Here is a 20441-nt window from a genome sequence, read left to right as displayed (position 1 = left end):
ATGTGAACACAAGGCGGCCATGTGAAGACTGCCGAGGCAAGACTGCTGGTTGAGCTGCGGCTCCAGCGATGAGAGGATGCTGAGGTTGGATGTGTGTCGAAAAGTTGAACACAAGTCCGTTGAAACTCTGACGCCATGTGACCATGATATTTTTTTTTACACGTTGTTCTTCCCTCCCACGACATCGACACATCGATGAGAGGCCCAACGTGTAAGTCTTTCCAATTCCTCACAACCGCTATTAACAACAGCTGCTCAAGCTCAAGGCTAGGCAGCCGAGCCTTGAGGTCACATAGGTTCCTCCCTTGCTGCATAGCCAGCAGCAAAGAGGGGTTAACAGGGGCCCGATTCAGAGGTGAGCACCCGCCATCCCTTTCCCCACGCTGGGCCATTCCTTTCCCCGCGCTTGCATACTTTCGATGTCTCTTATCCGTGTTTGTCGTATTCACACCCCCCTTTGCCTCCTCGTCTCTAGAAAGTTTGTGCTTTCGTCCTCTTCATCTCCAGTCAGCGTCCTTCGTCCATGTTCTCCGCACTTACAGCCCCCTTTGTCTCGGCGGCGTTGGTACAGCTATGGGCAGTACGGTATTCCTTTTTGTTCTGTAATAATTGCTTGGCTGATTATTCTTTTGCTCATGTCGTAGTCAGCATGCTGGTGCAGGCGTATGAGGAGAGCTTGGAGACAGATGGATATGTTTGTTGATTAGTATCGCCTTATTTATAGACAGCATTTGTAAATCACCAGGAGGGGGAAATATATATGTATTGGTTTCTTTCTGTGCTATGTTGTACAATACTATCTATGTCTGTCTATGTACAAAAACTGGACTTCCATACTATGATACTATGGGGGACTATGTCGTGAGCAGGTGAGGCTATATATGTAATTATAGTATTATATAAACTGACAGTGATGCTATGGAGTGCTATATAAATGGGGGGTTGCAAAAGTGCTACCATAGCTACCACGACTATATTGTGCAATGTCGTAACCACTTTTTTTCCTGATGTGGTTGTCAGGCTTTTTGAATCATGTTGAAACTCCCCAGAGTCTATGCGCCGGTACGACATGTTGGCTACGCAGATGACAGCAGAGCTGAACCCCGTTCCATGTCCGTTGCACTATGATCATGACTCAGTCATCCTGAACGCTTCACTAGAACTGCTGAACAGTGGGATCTGTACATACTGCAAAGTATACATTCCATTCACAAGAGGTTATCTAGGTCACGCGGTCACGATTGTCCAAGTCTGTCGTTGTTCAAAGGAAGACTTAGAAAGGCAGGTTGGCTGCTTTATACATCTGATGGGTAGAGTTTCAAGTTGCCGGCCAAAGGGTTCTTACATTTTCAATGTCCACAGGTTTCCTACTACATCTCCTCCAGATATGGTTTGAGATTAGAACATAGCTAGCGGAAGGAGGACGGTGAAGCTTGTTGGACTGTGATTTCATGTGCATGGTCTGGAAATGAGTACCTGACAGGTTCGATCACGTCGGACCTCGAAGCAATCTCCTTCCATCGTAGGAGATCATGAGGTCGATATGTAATCATGTTCGACGACACATGAACAATTTTAACTTTTTGGTTGCAAGATGGATTTCTACCCCCTGTAGTCTTTGATCCAACCCCCCTTTTATGAGTACTGATCCAACCCCGAAAATAAAAGTACTGATCCAACTAAATATGAAGTACTGATTCAACCTTAAGGAAACTACAAACCCAACTCAGGTTTGTAATGTACTGATTTAACCCCTCTTTTCAAGCTCTCAAAGTACTGACACAACCCTGCTTTTGAAGTTTTATACTACTGATCCAACCCTCTTTTCAAGCTCTCAAAGTACTGACACAACCCTGCTTTTGAAGTTTTAAACTACTGATCCAACCCTCTTTTCAAGCTCTCAAAGTACTGACACAACCCTGCTTTTGAAGTTTTAAACTACTTATCCAACCCCTCTTTACAAGCTCTTAAACTACTGATGTAGCCCTGGTATATGATGTTCTAATACAACCCTTCTTTTGAATGTTCAACTACTGATCTAACTAGTGTTTAAAGGTTCAGTCCATAGGACCGCAAAAAACCGGTGGACCGAACTGAACCGGACCATGGTCCGGTCTTTTTTTCGGTTGCAGTTGCCCCAATTTGGGGTTGGTCCGGTTGCCGGTTGCCTCATTTCGAAAATCTTTTAAAACCGTTCAAAGACCGGTTTTAATCGGTTGCAACCGGTTAAACGATCACGTGCGCTACATAGCCTTGTAACCACGTTTATTGCCTTTTATTGGGTTTTTGTTTCATCAAAAACGGTTAAGAATTGAGAAAGATATAACCAAATCCATATTTTACCCGAGTCTCTAGGAGATGTAATTCAGTTTCAGTCATAGCTATGTCAAATCTTCATTAAATCTCTTGAAAATTGGTAGAATGACGGGTATTTATATGCTTTACTATTTTATATAACCCGTTTATTTTTCAGAGTAATAATGGTTGAGATACAAATGGTTTATATTGGTATAATAAATTATACGCAAAAAACCGGTCTGGATCGGTCTGAACCGGTATCATGGACCGCAAAAGACCGGTCCTAGGTGGTTCGGTTTGGTTCCCTCAATATCTGGGTCGGTCCTGGACCGGTTGCGGTCCACGGTTGCGCGTTTTCGGGGCAAAAAACCGGACTGAACTGAACCTTTAAACACTAGATCTAACCCTGGGTTTTATAGTTTTTAAACTCCTGATTCAACCAAGATTCAACCTTTAATTAAGTACTGATTCAGCCTGTAGTATCTCCCATGAAAGTACTGATTCAGCCCCTAAAATGTTCTATGGAAGTACTGATCCAACCCTGTTTTCTGCCTTACAGAAGTACTGATCCAGCCCGGGTTTTTGCCTCACAAAAGTACTGATCCAACCCTGGTTTTTCAAATTTCCTAATTTGGACACCTGCCACAACTATTGTAATCTTGACTCTGTACCACCATCTCCTCTCCATACTATGGCTAAAGGTCACAAGAAACGTCAGGTAAGTCTGTTAGATTGATTCATTTCCCATCTAATATTACTGATGTGTGATAAATAGCACTTAACATCAAACTCTGAAGGTGCAAGTCCTTCCAAGGTCAAAAATCATGCTAAGAGCTTTAAGAAGGTAGAAAGTACATGCAAATCTTCATTGGAAAATCTAACATGTGTGTTTTAGCACAAGCACCAGCAGATCCTTGACTCAGATGACAACATGGACGTTGATGATCAGAATCGTGATTCTGACTTGCGGTCCAAGGCTAAGAAACTAAAGCCTCCTGTTAAGGTCCAGTATTTATGTTTCTTTGATGCTAGACTCTGAGGTGAGATCTGTATATAGCCCACTTGCAAAAAACCTGGTCGACCATCGAAAACAGATGAGAAGGCTAGAACTGACCCTATTCCCGACGACCAGGACAACAGAGAGAGATGGGTGGAAATGTCTAGGGAAAACAGGAACAGCTGTTTTATACAAGCTTTTCCAGGATTGGGTGATATCTTTTGTTCTCAAAAATTTGAATCCTGATACTAATTGTTTTTCTGATTTTTAGGAGAATGACTACTCACCTCAAGAGTATAAAATCTCCAGCAGACTTGTTTCCATGCAATTTTTTGGTCATCCTTGCGATCGGCCTAAAGATATATGTGCTCGTCCATTTATTCTCAATTGGACCACTGAAAATCGCAAAGCTCCTTCAAAATATAAGGATGAATCTCGACCTATCTTCTGTGTTGAGTATCAATGTCTTGGTGGATGCAATGCTGAAGCTCCAGAGTCAGAAGAATCTGCAGCTGAAGAAGATCAGGATGAAGATGTTAGCGATGAGAATGAGGAAAACAGAAGAGAAGCTATGGGAGTTGATCAGCAGATTGAAAAGAAGGGAGTTGTGAAGAAGGCAAGCCAAAAAACTGGTAGTTGTCCCCAGAAAGTCAAGATTCATGTACGTAATTCTTGGTTATTTCTTTTTCTATTGATCTTTTTTGATCTATTTAATCTAGATTGAGGTTTTGACTGATGATCTGTCAAACACTTATGTTTGGCAACTGTTTGTGCACCACCAGACATAACTAATGTTGATCCTGATATTCCTGGGTTGATTGAATTAAGCACTTCCACAATACCAATGATCTCATCCTGACGGAGCTGATATTTCACTGAATTCCAGTGTGAATAATCCAATTGAAACATCTGCTGTTCATCAGGATTAAACTCTTGAAATGCTTGATCAGCCAAAAAAACTTTGAAATATTATATTTACCTCAAGATCATCCATATCCTCATCTGATTCATTGTTTTTGTTTGAATGAAACTTTTGCTTGGACTTTTCTTGGGAGAAAAGTTGACTGGCTTGGTTGGTGATTTTGACTGAGATGGTAAAAGAGAATTATGAGGTTTTGGCTTGGGTCCTGGTTTCTGGCTGAACTGAACTGGTGTGCGATTAGGATGAAGTGGTTTAGCTTGTGGTGGTCTGCTTGGTGTGACTCCAGGACCTCAAAGTTCATTAATAAGTCATCAATAGAAGAGCCAAAATAAAACATACCTTTCTGAAGGATTTTGACATACAGAGACTGATAAGCCTCATCACTATCAGAAATCAGAAGTAGAGTAGATGGAGGCTCAGAATCAGAATCATCCTCTAATTTTGATAGAATTTTATCCAACTCCCTAGAAACAGCTGCATCAGAGACAGCTTGATGATGGTGGCCCTTGATAGGCCTGGAAGGGTTCTGCTTCTGGCCCTTTGCTTTGATACCCCAAGTTTTCTGTATAGTCTCAAGTTCTTAAGTTCCATCAGTACAGCTATTCTTTTAGTTGAAGACTAATAAGACCTACCAATATAGTCAGTCACTGGTCCATAGGCAATCTGGAGCCTAGCAGCCTTGATATGAACACAAGCTTTGCCAGTTTGATCAAATGCTTGACAAGAGCAAGCCAGAGAACCATCTTTCTCTTCAGTTACAGTAGCATATTGGAGACCTGCTTGCTTTGATGGCATATTTGAGTGCAGAGACAGGAGAGGCTATAGTGGTGATGGTACGGCAGAGGCTAGAGTGGTGGTGGTATAGCAGAGGCTAGAGTGGTGGTGGTATAGCAGAGGCTAGAATGGTGGTGGTAAGTGGCCAAGATGTAGCTTATCTGTTATCAATCAAAAAGAATTATTGATCATAATCCAAATATGGTAAGTAAAAAACCCAGGTTGAATCAGTACTTTGATACACCAAAATCCAGGTTGGATCAGTACTTTGATACACCAAAACCCAGGTTGGATCAGTACTTTAGTACATCAAAAACCAGGTTGGATCAGTACTTTAGTACATCAAAACCCAGGTTGAATCAGTACTTTGATACACCAAAACCCAGGTTGGATCAGTACTTTAATACATCAAAACTGGGGTTGTATCAGCACTTCCAAAAGAGTTGAATCAGTACTTGGAAAATGCTGGATCAGTACTTATAAAAAGGTTAGATCAGTACTTTATATATCTAATAATGGGGGTTGTCTCAGTACATTTGGGTTTTGCTGGATCAGTACTTTGTAAACCAGGGTTGGATCAAAGACTACAGGGGGTAGAAACATTTTTTGGTTTTTGGTTATCGTGCAAATCACGGTTCGATAGCACACTTTTGTCGGAGGTTTAGAGGAGGTTTAGAGGAGGTAACATGATAGTGCGCTCATTCATAATCAGAACCATCCGACTTTGATATCGTGCGGAATTTCCAAATTTGAATATTGAGGGAGTTCCCGTTAAACGTTGAGCATCGCTCAGAAAGAATTGATCATGACGCCAACCGTGCTTCATCAGCCTGCCATTCATAAACAACAATTGGTGGGTCACAGTTAAAGTACATTGGGGGGGTTCCATAAACTTCTCTCTGCTGTTACCGGCGCAAATTCAATCTGTCAAGACCTCCCACTCGGTTCTCATAGGTGCACATCAGTCCTTGACACGGACGATATTCCAGAGTTCGAATGGATTAAGGCTTCCCCCAACATCTCCGAATTTCACCTTTAAAAAATCCAGATTTATAACTTCGTTCAACTCGGCGTAGATAGGGTCTCACCTGTTCGACCTCCTCGCTGTCGTTGATTTCGGGCGAGATCCAGCCCTTTGAACGATCATCGGCATCCAGGATGCTGCAGACAAAATGAGGATGAACGAATATTCGGAAAAATGATAATATATACTTGTAAGAAGTTCGAGAGAACAAATTGAGCTTGAGGAACCATTTCTTCGGCTCCGGTTCGGGGAGGAGTAAGGCGAAGATGAGACCGTTGATTGCGGTAGTTTTAGTGCCCCTTGTCTTCAGGTAGTATTCGTTGTTTCCCAGAGCTTCGATCTCCCACTGAGGTAATTCATCAATTCATGAGAGTGAAGCAAAGACGACACAGCCCACCGTCTGGACAGGCCTAAAGCTGGGTGGAAGAGCGAGAATCCTCTTAGGGTTGAGGGATTTGTCCTCAATGATATGTCTGCCGACGTTACCCTCGCCATGCTGGGAAAGACTGGAGATGGTGTAAGATCCAGACACGAGTTCTAGAGACATATCTGTTGAGAATAGAGGGGAAAGTCGGAATGAAGGGAGAAGGACAGTTATGCCCCTTATTTATGGGCGTGGAGGATGACGGTGTTCTATTTTGGACAACATTTCAGGTGTCATCGATTCAATATTAAGGTCCACGGAAAAAAGCGTCCTCATATATCAAGTTGGGTCAAAGTGCCTGAGAGATGTCGCACCTTTGAGGCAGCAGCGAGCCGATAACTTTCTTCGTGATGCCTTCAGTGGCCGATCTAACCACCTTGCGTAAGTATGAAGAGAAGCGTGGCACCTTTGCTATGCCGTTTGACGACATGTGTGTGATTTATGGCTTCCAAATGATGACATATCTCGACTCTGCCGAGAGGTAAGCTGTTGTGATTTGCTCACGAATTGCACATATAGCACTAACGTTCATTCGTCGGTTCCACTGGACAGACGCTTTCAGTGCTTCAGCATGACCTGACCTTCCGTCGGCGGATTCCGCGAGAACCGTTCGAAGCTTAGACCTTTCATTGAACCCGTCAAACTGCGTATTCGTGAACTTCACTGAAATTCTGTTTTGGATCATTGTCAGGAAAAGAGATTCCAGTGATCAATACCGGTCTTCATCCATGTTACCGTCCTGTTCTCACGCAGATCATAAGGACGTATATGAAACGAGAGAACAGAGGGAGGGATTGGGGTTTGTGGGGGTGGGCGAGTTGGCATGTGTCGTCCTTTGAGGAACATCAAGAGTAAGCTCATCTATCAGCCAGACACATTCGTTCTACTGACTATGCCCACAGCCTGGGTCGTCCTGGCCCCACCCACGCCCAGAATACCGCCATTGTCACCAGCCGCCATACAGCGCTTGTATAGCATAGATGAATGGACCTTGGCATCGCCTTCCGGCGCCACTGGTGAACGCAAAGTCTTGACCCTTTTGCCCTTTGAAACATGCGAATTAGATCAAAACGAATGGAAGGCGACTGAACATACCTCTAAGGACGTGAACACCGAATGAACCTTAGCCATCGTGATGGCATCTGTGGTAAAAAACGGATCCTCCCTCCGTTTTTCGGAGCAAATTGTTGCGAATTGCATGAAGAATTGGGCAAGAACAAAGCATCTAAACGTGGAATTCGTTAGGTTACATAGTAATCATCAACAAACGCTGTCGTACTTTCAACTGCGCTCACTCATTGAAGGCGCGGTCATACCAGAGTCACGGCGGATTCAGACATCAATCGCGCTGCAATCCTTTTGTAGCCCTCCTTAGACTCGTATCAAGAATATTTCTTCAGCCATGCCTTCCAAAAGCGGAAACAGAGACGCGCGAGGGGATGAGGGCGAGATGGAAGGGCTGACGAGGGGCTAAACGTTGGGGAAGATGACGTGTTAGTTGATTAGGTAAGCCTTTCCGAAAGCAGTGGTGACGCTTGGACCTTGCTCTTGACCTTGCTGGGACCCAACACCAAGCAACTAACTTACTTTCGATTTTATGTGCCACTTTTTAGGCAGTGGAAGGGAAGGAAATAATTTGGGAGATTCATTTTAACATCAGTGATTACATATATTCAATTTAATACTTGGATGGGAATGTGTTCCCTTATAATTAGAGCCATGAGAGACGGTAGTTCCACTCTATACAACGTATGTATTAAATAAAATTCCTCATATACTTACTCATAAAGATTTTAAAAAAATGTTAGTCTCCAGAAGGCCTCTCCTGAGGCCAATTCATAGGGGAGGTCCTAGGAGCTCGAGATTGGGAGGGACCTCATCAATTTGAAAGGTTGGAAGAATAAATAAAAATAGCATAGCTTGAAGATAGCAACAGTTTGCGAGTCCCTTACAAGTAGACATTAAATACGCGAGGAACACTTGTAGAGTGGAGGAACAAGGCAAACGTGATTGTGGGAACCGTCACAAACAACCGAAATGAATGAATGATGTAACTCTGACAGGTTCAAGTTGCTTTGTCCCCTCGCGGCCAAGTCTGTTGTCGCCAGGGTACACACGTCTGACAGCCGGTGTCTTCAAATCAATTGTTCTCATTGCACAAGTCAACACTACCATCTACAAGGTCTGCGTGACGGCAAAGTATTCTTTGTTCTTTGCTTCATTCTTTGAACGCCGTTACCACCACCGTTGACGACCGCAATGACTCTGCGCTACGACGATTGACAGTTGCCCGTCAAGAATTTCTTTGTTTTCCAACGAACATCTCTTGTATTGTCGGTCCAAGGTTTTGTGGGGGTATATATACTTGTTCTCATTCTGGGTACGACTGTATCAGCTTCACCGTCCTCTTCAGCTTAGCTTAGCTCAACCACAGTTTCAGTCGCCATTACCCTATCGACGACTCATTTCAGGCATTGTAAAGCCTCCACCATGCCTTCAAAATCCGCCAAGGCAGTTGACATCACACTCATCGTCTCCGAAACAGTTTTAAGCGCCTTAGTCGATGCGGCGGGATCTGCACCATTCCCTTTACTCAAGGAAGCTGCTGGATCAGCTTTATTGATTTTACAAGCGGTTCAGGCAAGTTTAGCTCCCCGTGATCCCCGAGTTATCACTGATATAGTAATAAATACAGAAAGCGAGAAGTAACAAATCAGCCTTTAATGATCTTGCCACCGAAACCTGTAATTACACTTACAAAGTGATAACATCCATCAAAAATCCTCAAGAGACAGGAAAACTCAAAGAGGACCTCAGCACCCTCTGCAGGTTCGAATTATGCTAATCATTTTTCATCACTCGTTGGATCCCATAATTTCGTTGACAGTACACTCGCTGACGTCCAGAAATACGCATCCAAGTATGCAAAGAAAAGGATGATCTTCTTCTTCTTCCGTTCTTTGTTGCTGCCGAACAGAGACGAGAATAAAATAGCAGGGTATAGCAAGGCTATCGAAGTAGCCTTCCGCAACTTCAACGTACGTCATATAACCCTATGTTTCTCTCACTTGATTTAACCGTGTGGCAACAGTTTGAATGCAATGTTGACCTCCGTGAACAAGCCACTGAGATCAGGACGGACGTAAAGGAAATATTGCAAGACGTTAAACACCACAGAGACACTCGCGACACTCTGGTAGTAAACACCAACACAAATTCTGGTAATACAACAACTACCATGGTTTCCGATTCAAATAACAACGACTCCATAAGCTATGGTGGTGAGTAATGCCCCTTGGATCTCATCCGCCCGCCTACTGAATCTCAGCAGCTCCCATCAATGAACATAAACCCATAGACGTGACCAGCTTGGCCAGCCCACCGCCCATACTTGTCGCACCGCCGGTGACAGACATGACCGCATTGTTGAGCGCAAAAAAATCTATTAATGCCACCATCAACCACAATACCAACTCCGGGAATACGACGAACACTACGATCATGAAATCGAATAACAATTCTTCTCTCACTGTCACTGGTGGTCGGTCCTTTCTCCGCAATTTCTTCGAGTCTCGACGATCTGATTATTACAAATCCTTCTTTCTCAGCTTCGCGCAATTCCTATCGTCAAACGCCTCCTCCCAGTCCACAACGTCTGAATTTCCAACGGGGAATTGTGCCTCGCTATTAGAAACCATCCGGCTGTAGCATTCGTCTCAAATGAAATACTCGATTACTGCTCTTATGAAATAATTCAGATTTGACACAAATTCCAACCGTCTTTCCGTGACCGGGATACTGGAGTTAGTTGTTTCTCTGGAACAGTGGACCTCCAACAAGACCTCAACCATACTGCCAAGACGGCTTTACAGTGTTGTAACCTGGGCGTACGACACCGCTTTCCCTCATCAACCCCGCAGTCTTTCCCGCCCGCTGTTGCGTGCCAGCCAGTGGAGCGCTGATCTCCGATGTCCCGCCCATAGGCTATGTGGCACCTGCGCAACCCCGCATCTTCATTTTCGCCCGTCGTCTACACATTAGTCTAGCCTCTTGACGGGTCATATGACATGTCCATTATCCATATGACAAGGCTCAACCTCTCTCGGGATACGGGTTCGCTGGTGTTACTGAGTCCGAGTTACGGCTTTTTCGAGGATGAGAAGAGATTTCCTCTGCTACTTTTTGTTAAAATCTCTGCGGAGGTGGAGGTACCAAAGCCTCGGAAGATGGTAAAAAAACGAACGTGTCTCTCCATATCTGGTCACCCAAATTTACTATCGCTCACAGGGATGACGTGGACTGAGGCCTTTACGTCAGAAGAAGTCGCCCAAGCATAAGCGTACCCCCCATCGGCTCGTTGAAGCGGCTGAGACATGCTTGCGTGTATTATCGCTTGAAACAAAAATTCTGGCGACGCAACCGTGTGTATTCTATATGTTTATGCCACGACCTTCAGGAGTAGTTTTTGACTGTTATATACCCAGAATTTAAATTCATATTTGGTTCACATCACCCGATCGTGGCGTTTCGCCTGCACCTGGTTGTATTACTCTCTGGTATATTGAGATTGTATTGAGCGGGTAAATTTTTATAGTTTACAGAAATTCATATCACATCGCATAATGTTAGTACATTAAATTAGTTTCGGCCTCGTGGCGTCGGCCAGCTTGAACTGTGACAACGATAACCCGACCTAATCCTCCTCTCCCTCCTCCACACGTTCCATACGTTTTGGTAGCTCTATGTCACTGGTATTCGTATCCCACCCCAAATCCACAACCACACTAGTAAGATATATGGACGATGTCTTGGTTTCGCTACCAGGCAGGTTGCGTTGTAGTATATTATATCGGTGCCGGAGAATTAAGAGCATCACACGGTTCCCAAAAATAGAGTGGAAGACTCTCGTAGGGCTGTGTTTTATCGGTGTTATTTATTAGCAAAATCCAAAAACGGGGAGGGATAAAAGCCCAACCTGATTAAAATCGCCCTGTACACCCCCGACTACTGAAAAGTTAGAGACGTAGAGTACCAAGGAGTGAAGCAACATACCGAAGGCGTAGACAGAAGAAGGATGTTAGCCAGGCTCAACACTGTGAGAGAAATCCAAAGGTGTCACGATACAAGGAAAAGTTGGCTCGTGATAACTTACGAAGTATGCAAATGCAGTACAGAATACCTGTTGAAAGAAATGACAAACGTAGCAACGTAGAATTCTGGAACATGTACCGCTTCTGTAAACTTGGCTGACCCACAGTGCCCTTGATTGGCGAACTGACAACAAAACTGTCAGGGTGCATGGCATTGAGTGGGGATAGCCTTACAATATTGATGTGCTCGGATTACTGTCAATCCTCCGATCGCTGAATGAAAATATATTCCGAATGTGTTCCATTTGAAGCTGCGAAGGTACGCACTTGATTCTACCAGAAATATGGATATGAATACCGAGAGGGTTAGACCTCGGGACTGTTGCACGATACATCCTGTAGGAGTGGTTTCCGAGACTAGGAGCACGATCACCAGTAAGTGAATTATAATCAAGAATATGATTCGGACGTACTTGTAACAGACTTTAATTGGAAAGCTGTGATACATATAGCGAATAAAATGGATACCTAATTTTTATTCTAGGTGATGGAAATAATGCAGAGATGACTGGGGCTCACCGACATCAGCGTTCCGAGGGATGTCGTGACCCAACGTCGTCTCTCCCACATTCCACACGTCCTCAACGTTAGAATTACTTGAGCGCCGAAAGTTAGAAATCAGGTTGAAAGATGTGAGACAAGGAATACTTTGCGCAGACAGAAAACCGACAGAAATCGAAGCTGAAGGGAGCGTTCAGTCATTTGACATAAAATGAGAGTAGTCACGAACAGAGTGTTACTCCATAGAGCCTGAAGCACGTCTATTGTGCACGCAGATACTTTAGATTTGGAACCTTTCGAATGAACTGGGACAGAGACCTGAGGAGACGTCGCCATGAATCTGACTAAACTCACTTCAGAGGAATTACTGTTGGAATTGATACTACTCACTGTATAACAGAATCGATTGATCAAGGAATGGTAGATACCGGTTTAAATAGAAGAGAATGAGTCCCATGGACCACGGGCACGACCATGCATATGATATCTACGGAGTCAGTGTCAGGGGTTACGGTTCTACGCTCTTCGGGCTGTCGTTACGACTCACCTCTTCTTTCAAGGTGCAGAGATAATCATACGCCTAGTAAAACGATCAGATCAGCGTCACGCCCATATGGAACTTGAGGTACTATGATCGTTACACCAGCTATGGTGACGCAACTGTCGACGAAGGTGTATGATAGAATTTGAGAACGTGAGGGGACATCCTGCCGTGAATAGTTATTATTTAACAGACGTCTGGGGTAAATTCGACGAACGTTAAACATACTGCGCTCCCGGGGATAGAAGAAGCCTCAAAGAATCAACCTAATGTGCTTGATGCTGTGGTTCATATAGCGCGTTTCTGCTGGGGGGGATGGCAGCGGCGATGGTTGAGGTCAACAAGAAAGCTGCGGAAAAAAGGTCTCCATGATGCAGGTCTTTTTTACGAGATCTCCCCGAAATTTACCCTAAAATATATGTCTTGTAAGTTGGGAAGTCGAAAGAGGTCGGAAGGGCCTTGAAAAGACTCCGTTCCCCCGGATCCAGGGCCGAGGGGCCACATGAACTGACCTGCAAGAACTGTCATTAGAAATTGAAGGTTTGGTGGCAGCCCCTCAGGAAACTGACTTACATGGTGGCCGGATATAACAAGTTGAAGTGTACCGGGCTCTCACATGAGGTTAGGCAAAAGCCCGCTATCTAGTCGATGGCACGGTTCGGCACCGCAACTGTCAATCTGCCGTTGATAGCAGCCCTGCCACATTCACACCCTCTGTTTGTTCGTAGAACTGACTATTGTCGGACCCGGGACAGTGGACTCGATGCGACGCTGGTCAATGGTCATCGTAGGTTGTGGCTTCAAATATGTATCAACATGGAAAAAAAATACTATCATACAACTAGACATAATTGCGGCTAGGTATGATCTCTCGTCGCATTAATGGGGTAGTGGTAACCTGGGTCGTTGCCATGGCTTTCGTCACTCAAGGTATGTCGACCCGCCGGGGGTTCGATTCCCTCTTAATGCAAATAGTTAGTTTTTTACACATGGGATCAACAAATGTCTCACTTTTTATTCGTACTTATCCTTACTTAGCCAGATTACGATTGAAATTCAAGTTGACAATTGGTATACATACCGTGACAATTTTTTGGGGATGTAACGCCGGAATCCGACCTTCGGATAACATGTCGGGGTGTATTCAGGCAAAGCTGAATAGCTGGGCTAAAGATTGACCTCCAGTATTTAACTTCGGACGTGAAATGGTTGCTTGAGATGAATATCTTCGTCGTGACACATGATCCACGAGCTTAGGATCAGCGCCTCCTGGCAAGACAAAGGACGGAAAGGAACGAAAGTTCATTTAGCAGGTTTGAGTCAAGAATACGATGTGGCATTCCGAGGTCATCGGGAAATGCGAGATTTTGCCGATGACTGGACGAAGTTTTATCAGATGTATGATAAGCAAATGATAAGAGTCTATATCGGAAATTGAGGAGATGAACTATGAAGAAGCATCGTGATCACTGGGGGGTAACGGAAGAATGGGGCGCTGGCCCTCCCGATGCGCTATGGAAGGTCGCCATTTGACACCGTCTCTCATCTTCGTCGACTTCCGATGTTTCTGCCCATTCGGCATCGTTCAGAGGCGCAATCTCCGTTCCAAAGCTCTTCATTTCGGTTATCGACGGCAACCATTCTGAACGATGGTGGAACCCCCTAGGCTCTAGATTCCAACCCTCGTTTCAATGGTGGTGCCTTTCCAGGACATATATGAGATAACAGGCCGGGATACTAGCAAGAACGGAAGTAGCGAGGTATCATAAGATGGAGACATCGACGTGCGAGGGGGAGTCCGTTGAATGAAATATGATTAGGTGACGCACGACCTTCGTCAAGCAGGGAGAGCTCGGTGAAGTGGTGATGATGCCGGAAACAAAAGCTCACCTAGTCGCTCTGACTATTGACGAGCTTCATTACTGAGCGAACATCCTACTCCAAAAGAATGCGTAACTTCGGGTACACATACTCAAATGCCTAGCTGGGAAGCGGACTGTGTTTCGTCCTTATGTGGCTAAGATGCTCCATTTCAATTAGAATGATTTTTTAGGGAGGCGCTGACGAATGGTATATACCTTATCAAAGGCGGAGAACTGGGTCCACGAAGCAGATCGACAAATTTGAAGACGAGGGCACAGCCACCGCAGTTACAGTCTGATTCAGAGAGTTGCTGGCCAAGTAACAGTGTTCAATTCCATTCAGAGGTTGGGCCTACCCCGCAACATTCCTAATATTTCACGGCCTACATCTCTGGCCTCCTAATGAAGACATAAAATTCTAGAGACGTTCCAATTCATGGATGTGACTTGGAGAGGACACACGGCGCCCGGACGTTGATAGGGCCATAGCAGAGCGACGCGCTCAAAAGCAAAGCAGGTGTTAAGGCCAGCCGCGACGCACAAGTTGGGATGGGTGACGCTCGGAACGGATAAGAAAAGGGGAGAGTAGGGATAGAGTGTGTGTCCACCTTTTGCAGGTTGACAGGAGACAATGAGTGCCACGAATAGCTATCGGGACACCTCTAGATCTGCGACGTCTGAGGAAACTAAGAGCGGATAGGGACATAGGGAAGGAAAGTCGGGGTAATGTTATCATTTTTGGAAGAATATGAGGAGGGAAAGGCAGAAGTTCAGGACAAGGAAGGAGAGGAGCGATGTTTCGCGTACGCGCCCACTCAGGACGATCTTGCTCCTTAGCAAACGTGGAAGTTTTTGGACACGTCTCAATTAAAGGGGAGAGAGTTTCCGACGCCGATGAGTTGGGAGACGGACGCGGGAGGTGGACGTCTGCGGCATTTGGGTCCTTGTATCGCCATTCTCCAAGAACGGTGCTATATGCGTGTGTTCACGTCGGTAGGTTGAGGCACACATGATCCACTGACCTCCACTGATTGACAAAGTCAGGGCGGGTAGAGTGATGAGCGCAATAAACATACGAGATTAAAAATGGTTTCCAGCGGGGTCACTATATTACGGAGTAAATAACGATGGGCTCAACGACGACGGGACTGGGAATAAATGGCAATCGCTTGATAATTAGGTGTGTATCCCCGACGAAGGCGAGATCGGAATGTTAAGGTCCATGTCGTTAGTCATGGCGAAGGCTTCGTAGAGATATATAACGCCGAAGATGAGGAATAGAATAGAACCGCCAAACGTTACTATGAGGGTGTTAGTCTTGAAGAGTACGAAAGGGAGGGCATATGTACCTTGTTTGACGGATATCTTCGTGGACACGTATCTCCCGCCTATGACTGCCAGCGCGATCCAGCACGAGTGGCCCATCACCGTTCCGAGCGTCACTAGCTACACATCCTAGACCACGATTAGCGACGACGTGGTCAAACATCAAAGGAAGAAACGTAGATGAGCAGCCCCAAGCGCAATCGTCGCAATCTGACTTCTATCGCTGACGCGCTTCCGCTTCCTGCGTGCAACATTCGATTTCCTGGACAGTCTTTTGAAGGTTGGTGTTGAGCGTTCGGGCGAGAAATCGGTACTTGAGACGATCTTTGAAGGAACGAGCAAGTTAAGAGGGTCCGGAGAAAAAATTGTACTCACAGGTTACGATGTAATTGTCACGTGCCTTGTTTCACTCTGCATCGAGCTCAGCGAGCGCCCCATTGGGCCCATCCCTCTCCACGTTCCTCAATGATGCATCGAAGAAATTGCATTCGGAGCCCATCACCTTCATGCGCTCTCTTTGGCACTCGCACTCTTGGATCCATCTGGACCGGCATGGATACCGGCTTCACCGTAATCTTAGGGTTAGGGTATACCCATCATCCCCATACATTTGCCACCCATCGGGGCCATCCACCCATACCCATACCCATCACATAGGCCCAAACATCGACTCTCTCCTTCCCTCACTCATAGCTCTACACTCCTCCAGCAACTGCCTAAGCTCCGCTGTTCGATCGTTCGGTTCTTCAGGCATAGGTGGGATCTCAATACTCCTTCATCCTCTTCTTCGTCACTATCCTCCTCTTCGTCGCCCTACGATCAACGTCAGTTTTACACGATGGACCTTCCAGCGGAAATCCTTACGCAAATCTTCGATCTCGCAGCGGACGAAGATGTTATCTTTCAGTATGGTCTGCCTACTGTCATGGCCGAATCTGCGTGGTTCAAGAATATTGCAAAAGATTGGACCCTTCAGTCTCCTGGTGACACGTTGAACCTCATACAAAGACGCAGTTACGCGACCAAGAAAGTGAGTTCTTCCGGCCGTGTATGCACATCATCTGAGTGTTCAACTATTTCTCTCCACAGGCCATCATATTGACGTGCAAATGCTGGCGCGCTCTCGGCTCGGAGTTTCTCTTCCGCTGCCTCTACTTCAACAACCCCTCCAAACTTCTCGCCCTCTGTGCCATCCTCGACCCTTCCGCGTCTTCCGCTACAACACTCATCGCATCTTTTGGGTGGTGGACTCGCCGTATCCATCTCTCACGGTACTGTGCCTCCGCAGCTACCAACACTACCCTTCTCGAGCTCGAGAACGCGTTGGCGTCCATTATTCGCCATTGCCCGAACCTTGAAATCTTCATCGTCGATTGGCCTATGGGGGAGTCTTTTGGAGCAATTGCGAACGCACTAGCAACCTACCCCTGTCGGCGGTCCCTTCGCACAGTCCATTGGGCTGTGGGCTCCGACTCCGTAGCAAAAGTCATTTGGGCATTTGACTGTCTCCCTTACGTCGTCGCGTTACACATCGAATTCGAGGCGCCACCAGGGACAGAAGACTATGACCTCTCAACTCCCCCCTTAGGGTCCGCATCCGGCCTCCGCCTCTCCCTCCCCCGCCTCCAACAACTCTCTCTACACGGGCACGCCAAAGAATTCATAGACCAAGCCACCTCATGGTCCCTCCCCTCCTTACGCTCTTTCTCTCTAACAAGTACAACAACAGGCATCCCCCTCCCCGACATCCCTCTCTTCCTAACACATCACAGTTCCCAGCTCCTCTTCCTAGACATCAACACCCTCTCCATGCCGGACCTCCCAATCATTCTCGACCTCTGCCCATCCCTCGACACGTTACTTCCAACCCAGACTGACGTTTCCGACCTCCAGCAGAACTAGACGGCTCCTCACACGTTAACCGCCCTCATCCTGGTATTGGGTCGGGTTATGTCAGTCCTCAGCATAAGAATGGGGCACTAGCCCTCTTGATGCGCTATGGAACGTCACCATCATTTGACACCGTTTCCCATCTTCGTCGACTTCGATGTTTCTGCCCATCCGGCATCGTTCAAAGGCGCGATCTTCGTTCCAAATCTCTTCATTTCGGTTATTAACCCTCTAGGCTCTAGATACCGGACCCTCGTTTCGATGACGGTGCCTCTCCAAGACATATATGAGATAACAGGCCTGGAGTGGCAAGAACCGAAGTAGCGAGGTACTGTAAGATGGGGGCGAGTCCGAAGGAAGTAGTTTAACGACGCATGACCTTCGTAAAACAAGGAGAGCTCGGTGAAATGGTGACGATGTCGAGAACAAAAGCTCACCTACTCGTCCTGGGTACCATTGACGAACTTCAACACTGAGCGGAACATCCTACTCCAGAAGAATGCATAACTTCGGGTACACATACTCAGCTTCCCACAGACGTAGGTATACCAAAATCAGTGCCACGAGTAGCTATTTGGAAGAATATGAGGAGGGAGGGAAAGGCAGAAGTTCTGGACAAGGAAGGAGAAGAGCGATTCTTCGCATACGCGCCCACTTGCTCCTTAGCAGACGTGAAAGTTTTTGGCCACGTCTCAATTAAAGAGGGCGGCTTTCCGATGCCGATGAGTTGGGAGACGGACGCGCTCATGAAGAGGGTAGCTCAGGCCTGTCGCCTGACAGAAAAGCCGGCCAGGTAAACTTGCAGAGACTCTTCGGGAGGTGGACGTCTAAGGCCCTTGGGTTCTTGTAGCGCCATTTTCCAAGAACGGTACTATATGCGTGTGTTCACGTCGGTAGGTTGAGGCACACCATGTATCCACTGACCTCCACTGATTGACAATGTCAGGGCGGGTAGAGTGATGAGCGCAATAAACATACGAAATATTAAAATGTTTCCAGCGGGGTCACTATGTTACGGAGTAAATAACGATGGGCTCAACAACGACGGGACTGGGAACAGATAGCAATCGCCCGCTAATTAGGTGTGTATCCCCGACGAAGGCGAGATCGGAATATTGAGGTCCATGTCGTTAGTCATGGCAAAGGGCCAAGGCTTCATAGAGATATATAACGCCGAAGATGAGGAATAGAATGGAACCGCCAAACGTTACTATGAGGGTGTTAGTCTTGTAGAGTACGAAAGCGAGGGCATACGTACTACCTTGTTTGACGGATATCTTCGTGGACACGTATCTCCCACCTATGACTGCCAGCGTGGTGCAGCACGAGTGGCCCACCACCGTTCCGAGTGTGACTAGATACACATTCTAGAACCACGATTAGCGAAGACGTTGTAAACACCGAAGGAAAAAACGTACATGAGCAGCCCCAAGCGCGATCGTCGCAATCTGACTTCTATCGCCCCATTCACCCAAAAAGGTGAGGACAAACGCCTGCACAAACACTGGGCCCAAAAAGAAGCTACAAAAATTCCTCGCGCCTTCCATAACCGACAAACTCTTCGGCTTTGGCGAATGCACCGGCCTCCCGCCCTCCTCCATCTCTTCCAGCGGAATAACAAGTCCGTTTGCAACACTCGGCCGCCCCCCCGTCCCATCATGCCCCGCATCATCATCCTCAATCTCCTCCTCCGCCTCCCTCATCTCCTCCTGTATCTTCTCATTTCCGGCCTTCATACCCCTCGCTTCTATAAACATCTTCGCGCCAAACACGAGGAAGAGGACAGACGCTGCTATTTGTGTCCATTTCCGCGGTATGAGCGTGGGGAGCAGGTGGCCCATTGCTGCGGATAGGATGGACATGACGACGAGGGACCCGAATGCGCCTGCGAAGACCAGCATTCGCGGATGGCGCATGGCGAGGATGGCGGCGATGAGGAAGGTTTTGTCGCCGATTTCGGAGACGAGGATCATTGCGAAGGCCCAGTGAAAATGAGGGTTAAGCAGGTCGAACCAGGTCGAGCCAAATCTAAAAAATTAGATTGGGCTCGACAATAGAGACTTTTACAATTCTGGCTAGAATTTAAACCCAGCCGCACCTATAGCTGTCTAACGGAATGCATCTAATAATCTAATCTAACCTAAGGAGAGCAAATTGAAGGTGGGCAGTACAACCGAACCACATCGATCCAGACAAAAATCCAGTGTCCCACCTATTGAGCGGAACCGAACGAAATCGAGGTCAAAAAAAGTCCCTTCAAAGCTTCACCGTTAAGTCTAAAAGACAGAAAATGACAAGGATCGGCATCTCACCAGAGTGCCTATCGAAGCCAGTCAAGTCAAAGTGAGTGTCAGAAAATCACTAGAACAAGACCGCCGAAGTCAGAAAAAGATAAAACATACAGGGCAGAAAAAAAGACAACTCAAAGCTCACGATTTCGTTAGGCTCTTCCAATACGCTTCAAAGGCAGTTGAGGTTGTCTATCTGTTATTATCGAGTTACGAGCTGTCTGGTGGCGAAGGTTAACGAGAATAAGGACAACAGCAAACTGATGTAAACATAACTGTTTTTAAATTACTATGCGCGCCGCTGGAGAAGGAATTCAAACCAGTAATTGAATCGTTGCAAGACGCCATCTTTGTTGGTTTTTCAAAAAAAAATAGAATGCGCGTATGATATTTAATCATATAATGAATCCAAGATGACTTGTTGCGAGTGCGAGGAGTTGTCGG

The 20441-nt window shown here is 46.2% G+C and overlaps 6 protein-coding genes across 6 annotated transcripts; 2 read left to right on the top strand and 4 right to left on the bottom strand.

The window, feature by feature from the left end:
• Window positions 1-2989: 2989 nt before the first annotated feature.
• On the top strand, window positions 2990-4083 carry LACBIDRAFT_297974 (uncharacterized protein; the record flags this gene model as incomplete). Its single annotated transcript, XM_001881555.1, has 6 exons — window positions 2990-3016; window positions 3074-3142; window positions 3194-3306; window positions 3356-3506; window positions 3567-3956; window positions 4015-4083. The coding sequence occupies 6 exons, from the start codon at window positions 2990-2992 to the stop codon at window positions 4081-4083; spliced, it is 819 nt and encodes a 272-aa protein (XP_001881590.1).
• Window positions 4084-4270: 187 nt separating this feature from the next.
• Window positions 4271-5012, bottom strand: LACBIDRAFT_297973 (uncharacterized protein; the record flags this gene model as incomplete). The annotated part of the gene is made up of 3 exons (XM_001881397.1): window positions 4271-4506; window positions 4557-4796; window positions 4850-5012. The coding sequence occupies 3 exons, from the start codon at window positions 5010-5012 to the stop codon at window positions 4271-4273; spliced, it is 639 nt and encodes a 212-aa protein (XP_001881432.1).
• A 940-nt stretch (window positions 5013-5952) lies between these two features.
• LACBIDRAFT_294453 (uncharacterized protein) lies at window positions 5953-7890 on the bottom strand (the record flags this gene model as incomplete). The annotated part of the gene is made up of 9 exons (XM_001881396.1): window positions 7719-7890; window positions 7535-7664; window positions 7331-7483; window positions 7175-7272; window positions 6944-7110; window positions 6754-6850; window positions 6413-6521; window positions 6080-6361; window positions 5953-6024 (listed from the first exon to the last, which is right to left on the bottom strand). Exons 2-9 carry the CDS (start codon window positions 7637-7639, stop codon window positions 5953-5955), a joined length of 1083 nt encoding a protein of 360 aa, XP_001881431.1. The 5' UTR covers window positions 7640-7664; window positions 7719-7890.
• Window positions 7891-8929: 1039 nt separating this feature from the next.
• On the top strand, window positions 8930-10130 carry LACBIDRAFT_327508 (uncharacterized protein; the record flags this gene model as incomplete). Its single annotated transcript, XM_001881554.1, has 5 exons — window positions 8930-9121; window positions 9346-9477; window positions 9531-9720; window positions 9798-9980; window positions 10048-10130. 5 exons carry the CDS (start codon window positions 8930-8932, stop codon window positions 10128-10130), a joined length of 780 nt encoding a protein of 259 aa, XP_001881589.1.
• A 1002-nt stretch (window positions 10131-11132) lies between these two features.
• On the bottom strand, window positions 11133-12857 carry LACBIDRAFT_297969 (uncharacterized protein; the record flags this gene model as incomplete). Its single annotated transcript, XM_001881395.1, has 15 exons — window positions 11133-11352; window positions 11415-11443; window positions 11492-11532; window positions 11592-11618; window positions 11669-11713; window positions 11764-11802; window positions 11857-11946; window positions 12003-12057; window positions 12109-12185; window positions 12245-12270; window positions 12320-12395; window positions 12481-12577; window positions 12638-12670; window positions 12720-12797; window positions 12849-12857. The coding sequence occupies 15 exons, from the start codon at window positions 12855-12857 to the stop codon at window positions 11133-11135; spliced, it is 942 nt and encodes a 313-aa protein (XP_001881430.1).
• A 2812-nt stretch (window positions 12858-15669) lies between these two features.
• On the bottom strand, window positions 15670-19700 carry LACBIDRAFT_235616 (uncharacterized protein; the record flags this gene model as incomplete). Its single annotated transcript, XM_001881394.1, has 3 exons — window positions 15670-15794; window positions 18971-19076; window positions 19128-19700. Coding segments are annotated over 3 exons (804 nt in total), but the record flags the coding sequence as incomplete, so codon positions are not given.
• Window positions 19701-20441: the final 741 nt, after the last annotated feature.

Source organism: Laccaria bicolor, genomic scaffold (genome assembly GCF_000143565.1).
Source record: "Laccaria bicolor S238N-H82 LACBIscaffold_13 genomic scaffold, whole genome shotgun sequence".
NCBI classification, from domain to species: Eukaryota; Fungi; Basidiomycota; class Agaricomycetes; order Agaricales; family Hydnangiaceae; genus Laccaria; species Laccaria bicolor.
The sequence above is the reverse complement of the archived record's forward strand: the minus strand, read 5'-3'. Positions and strand labels throughout refer to the sequence as shown.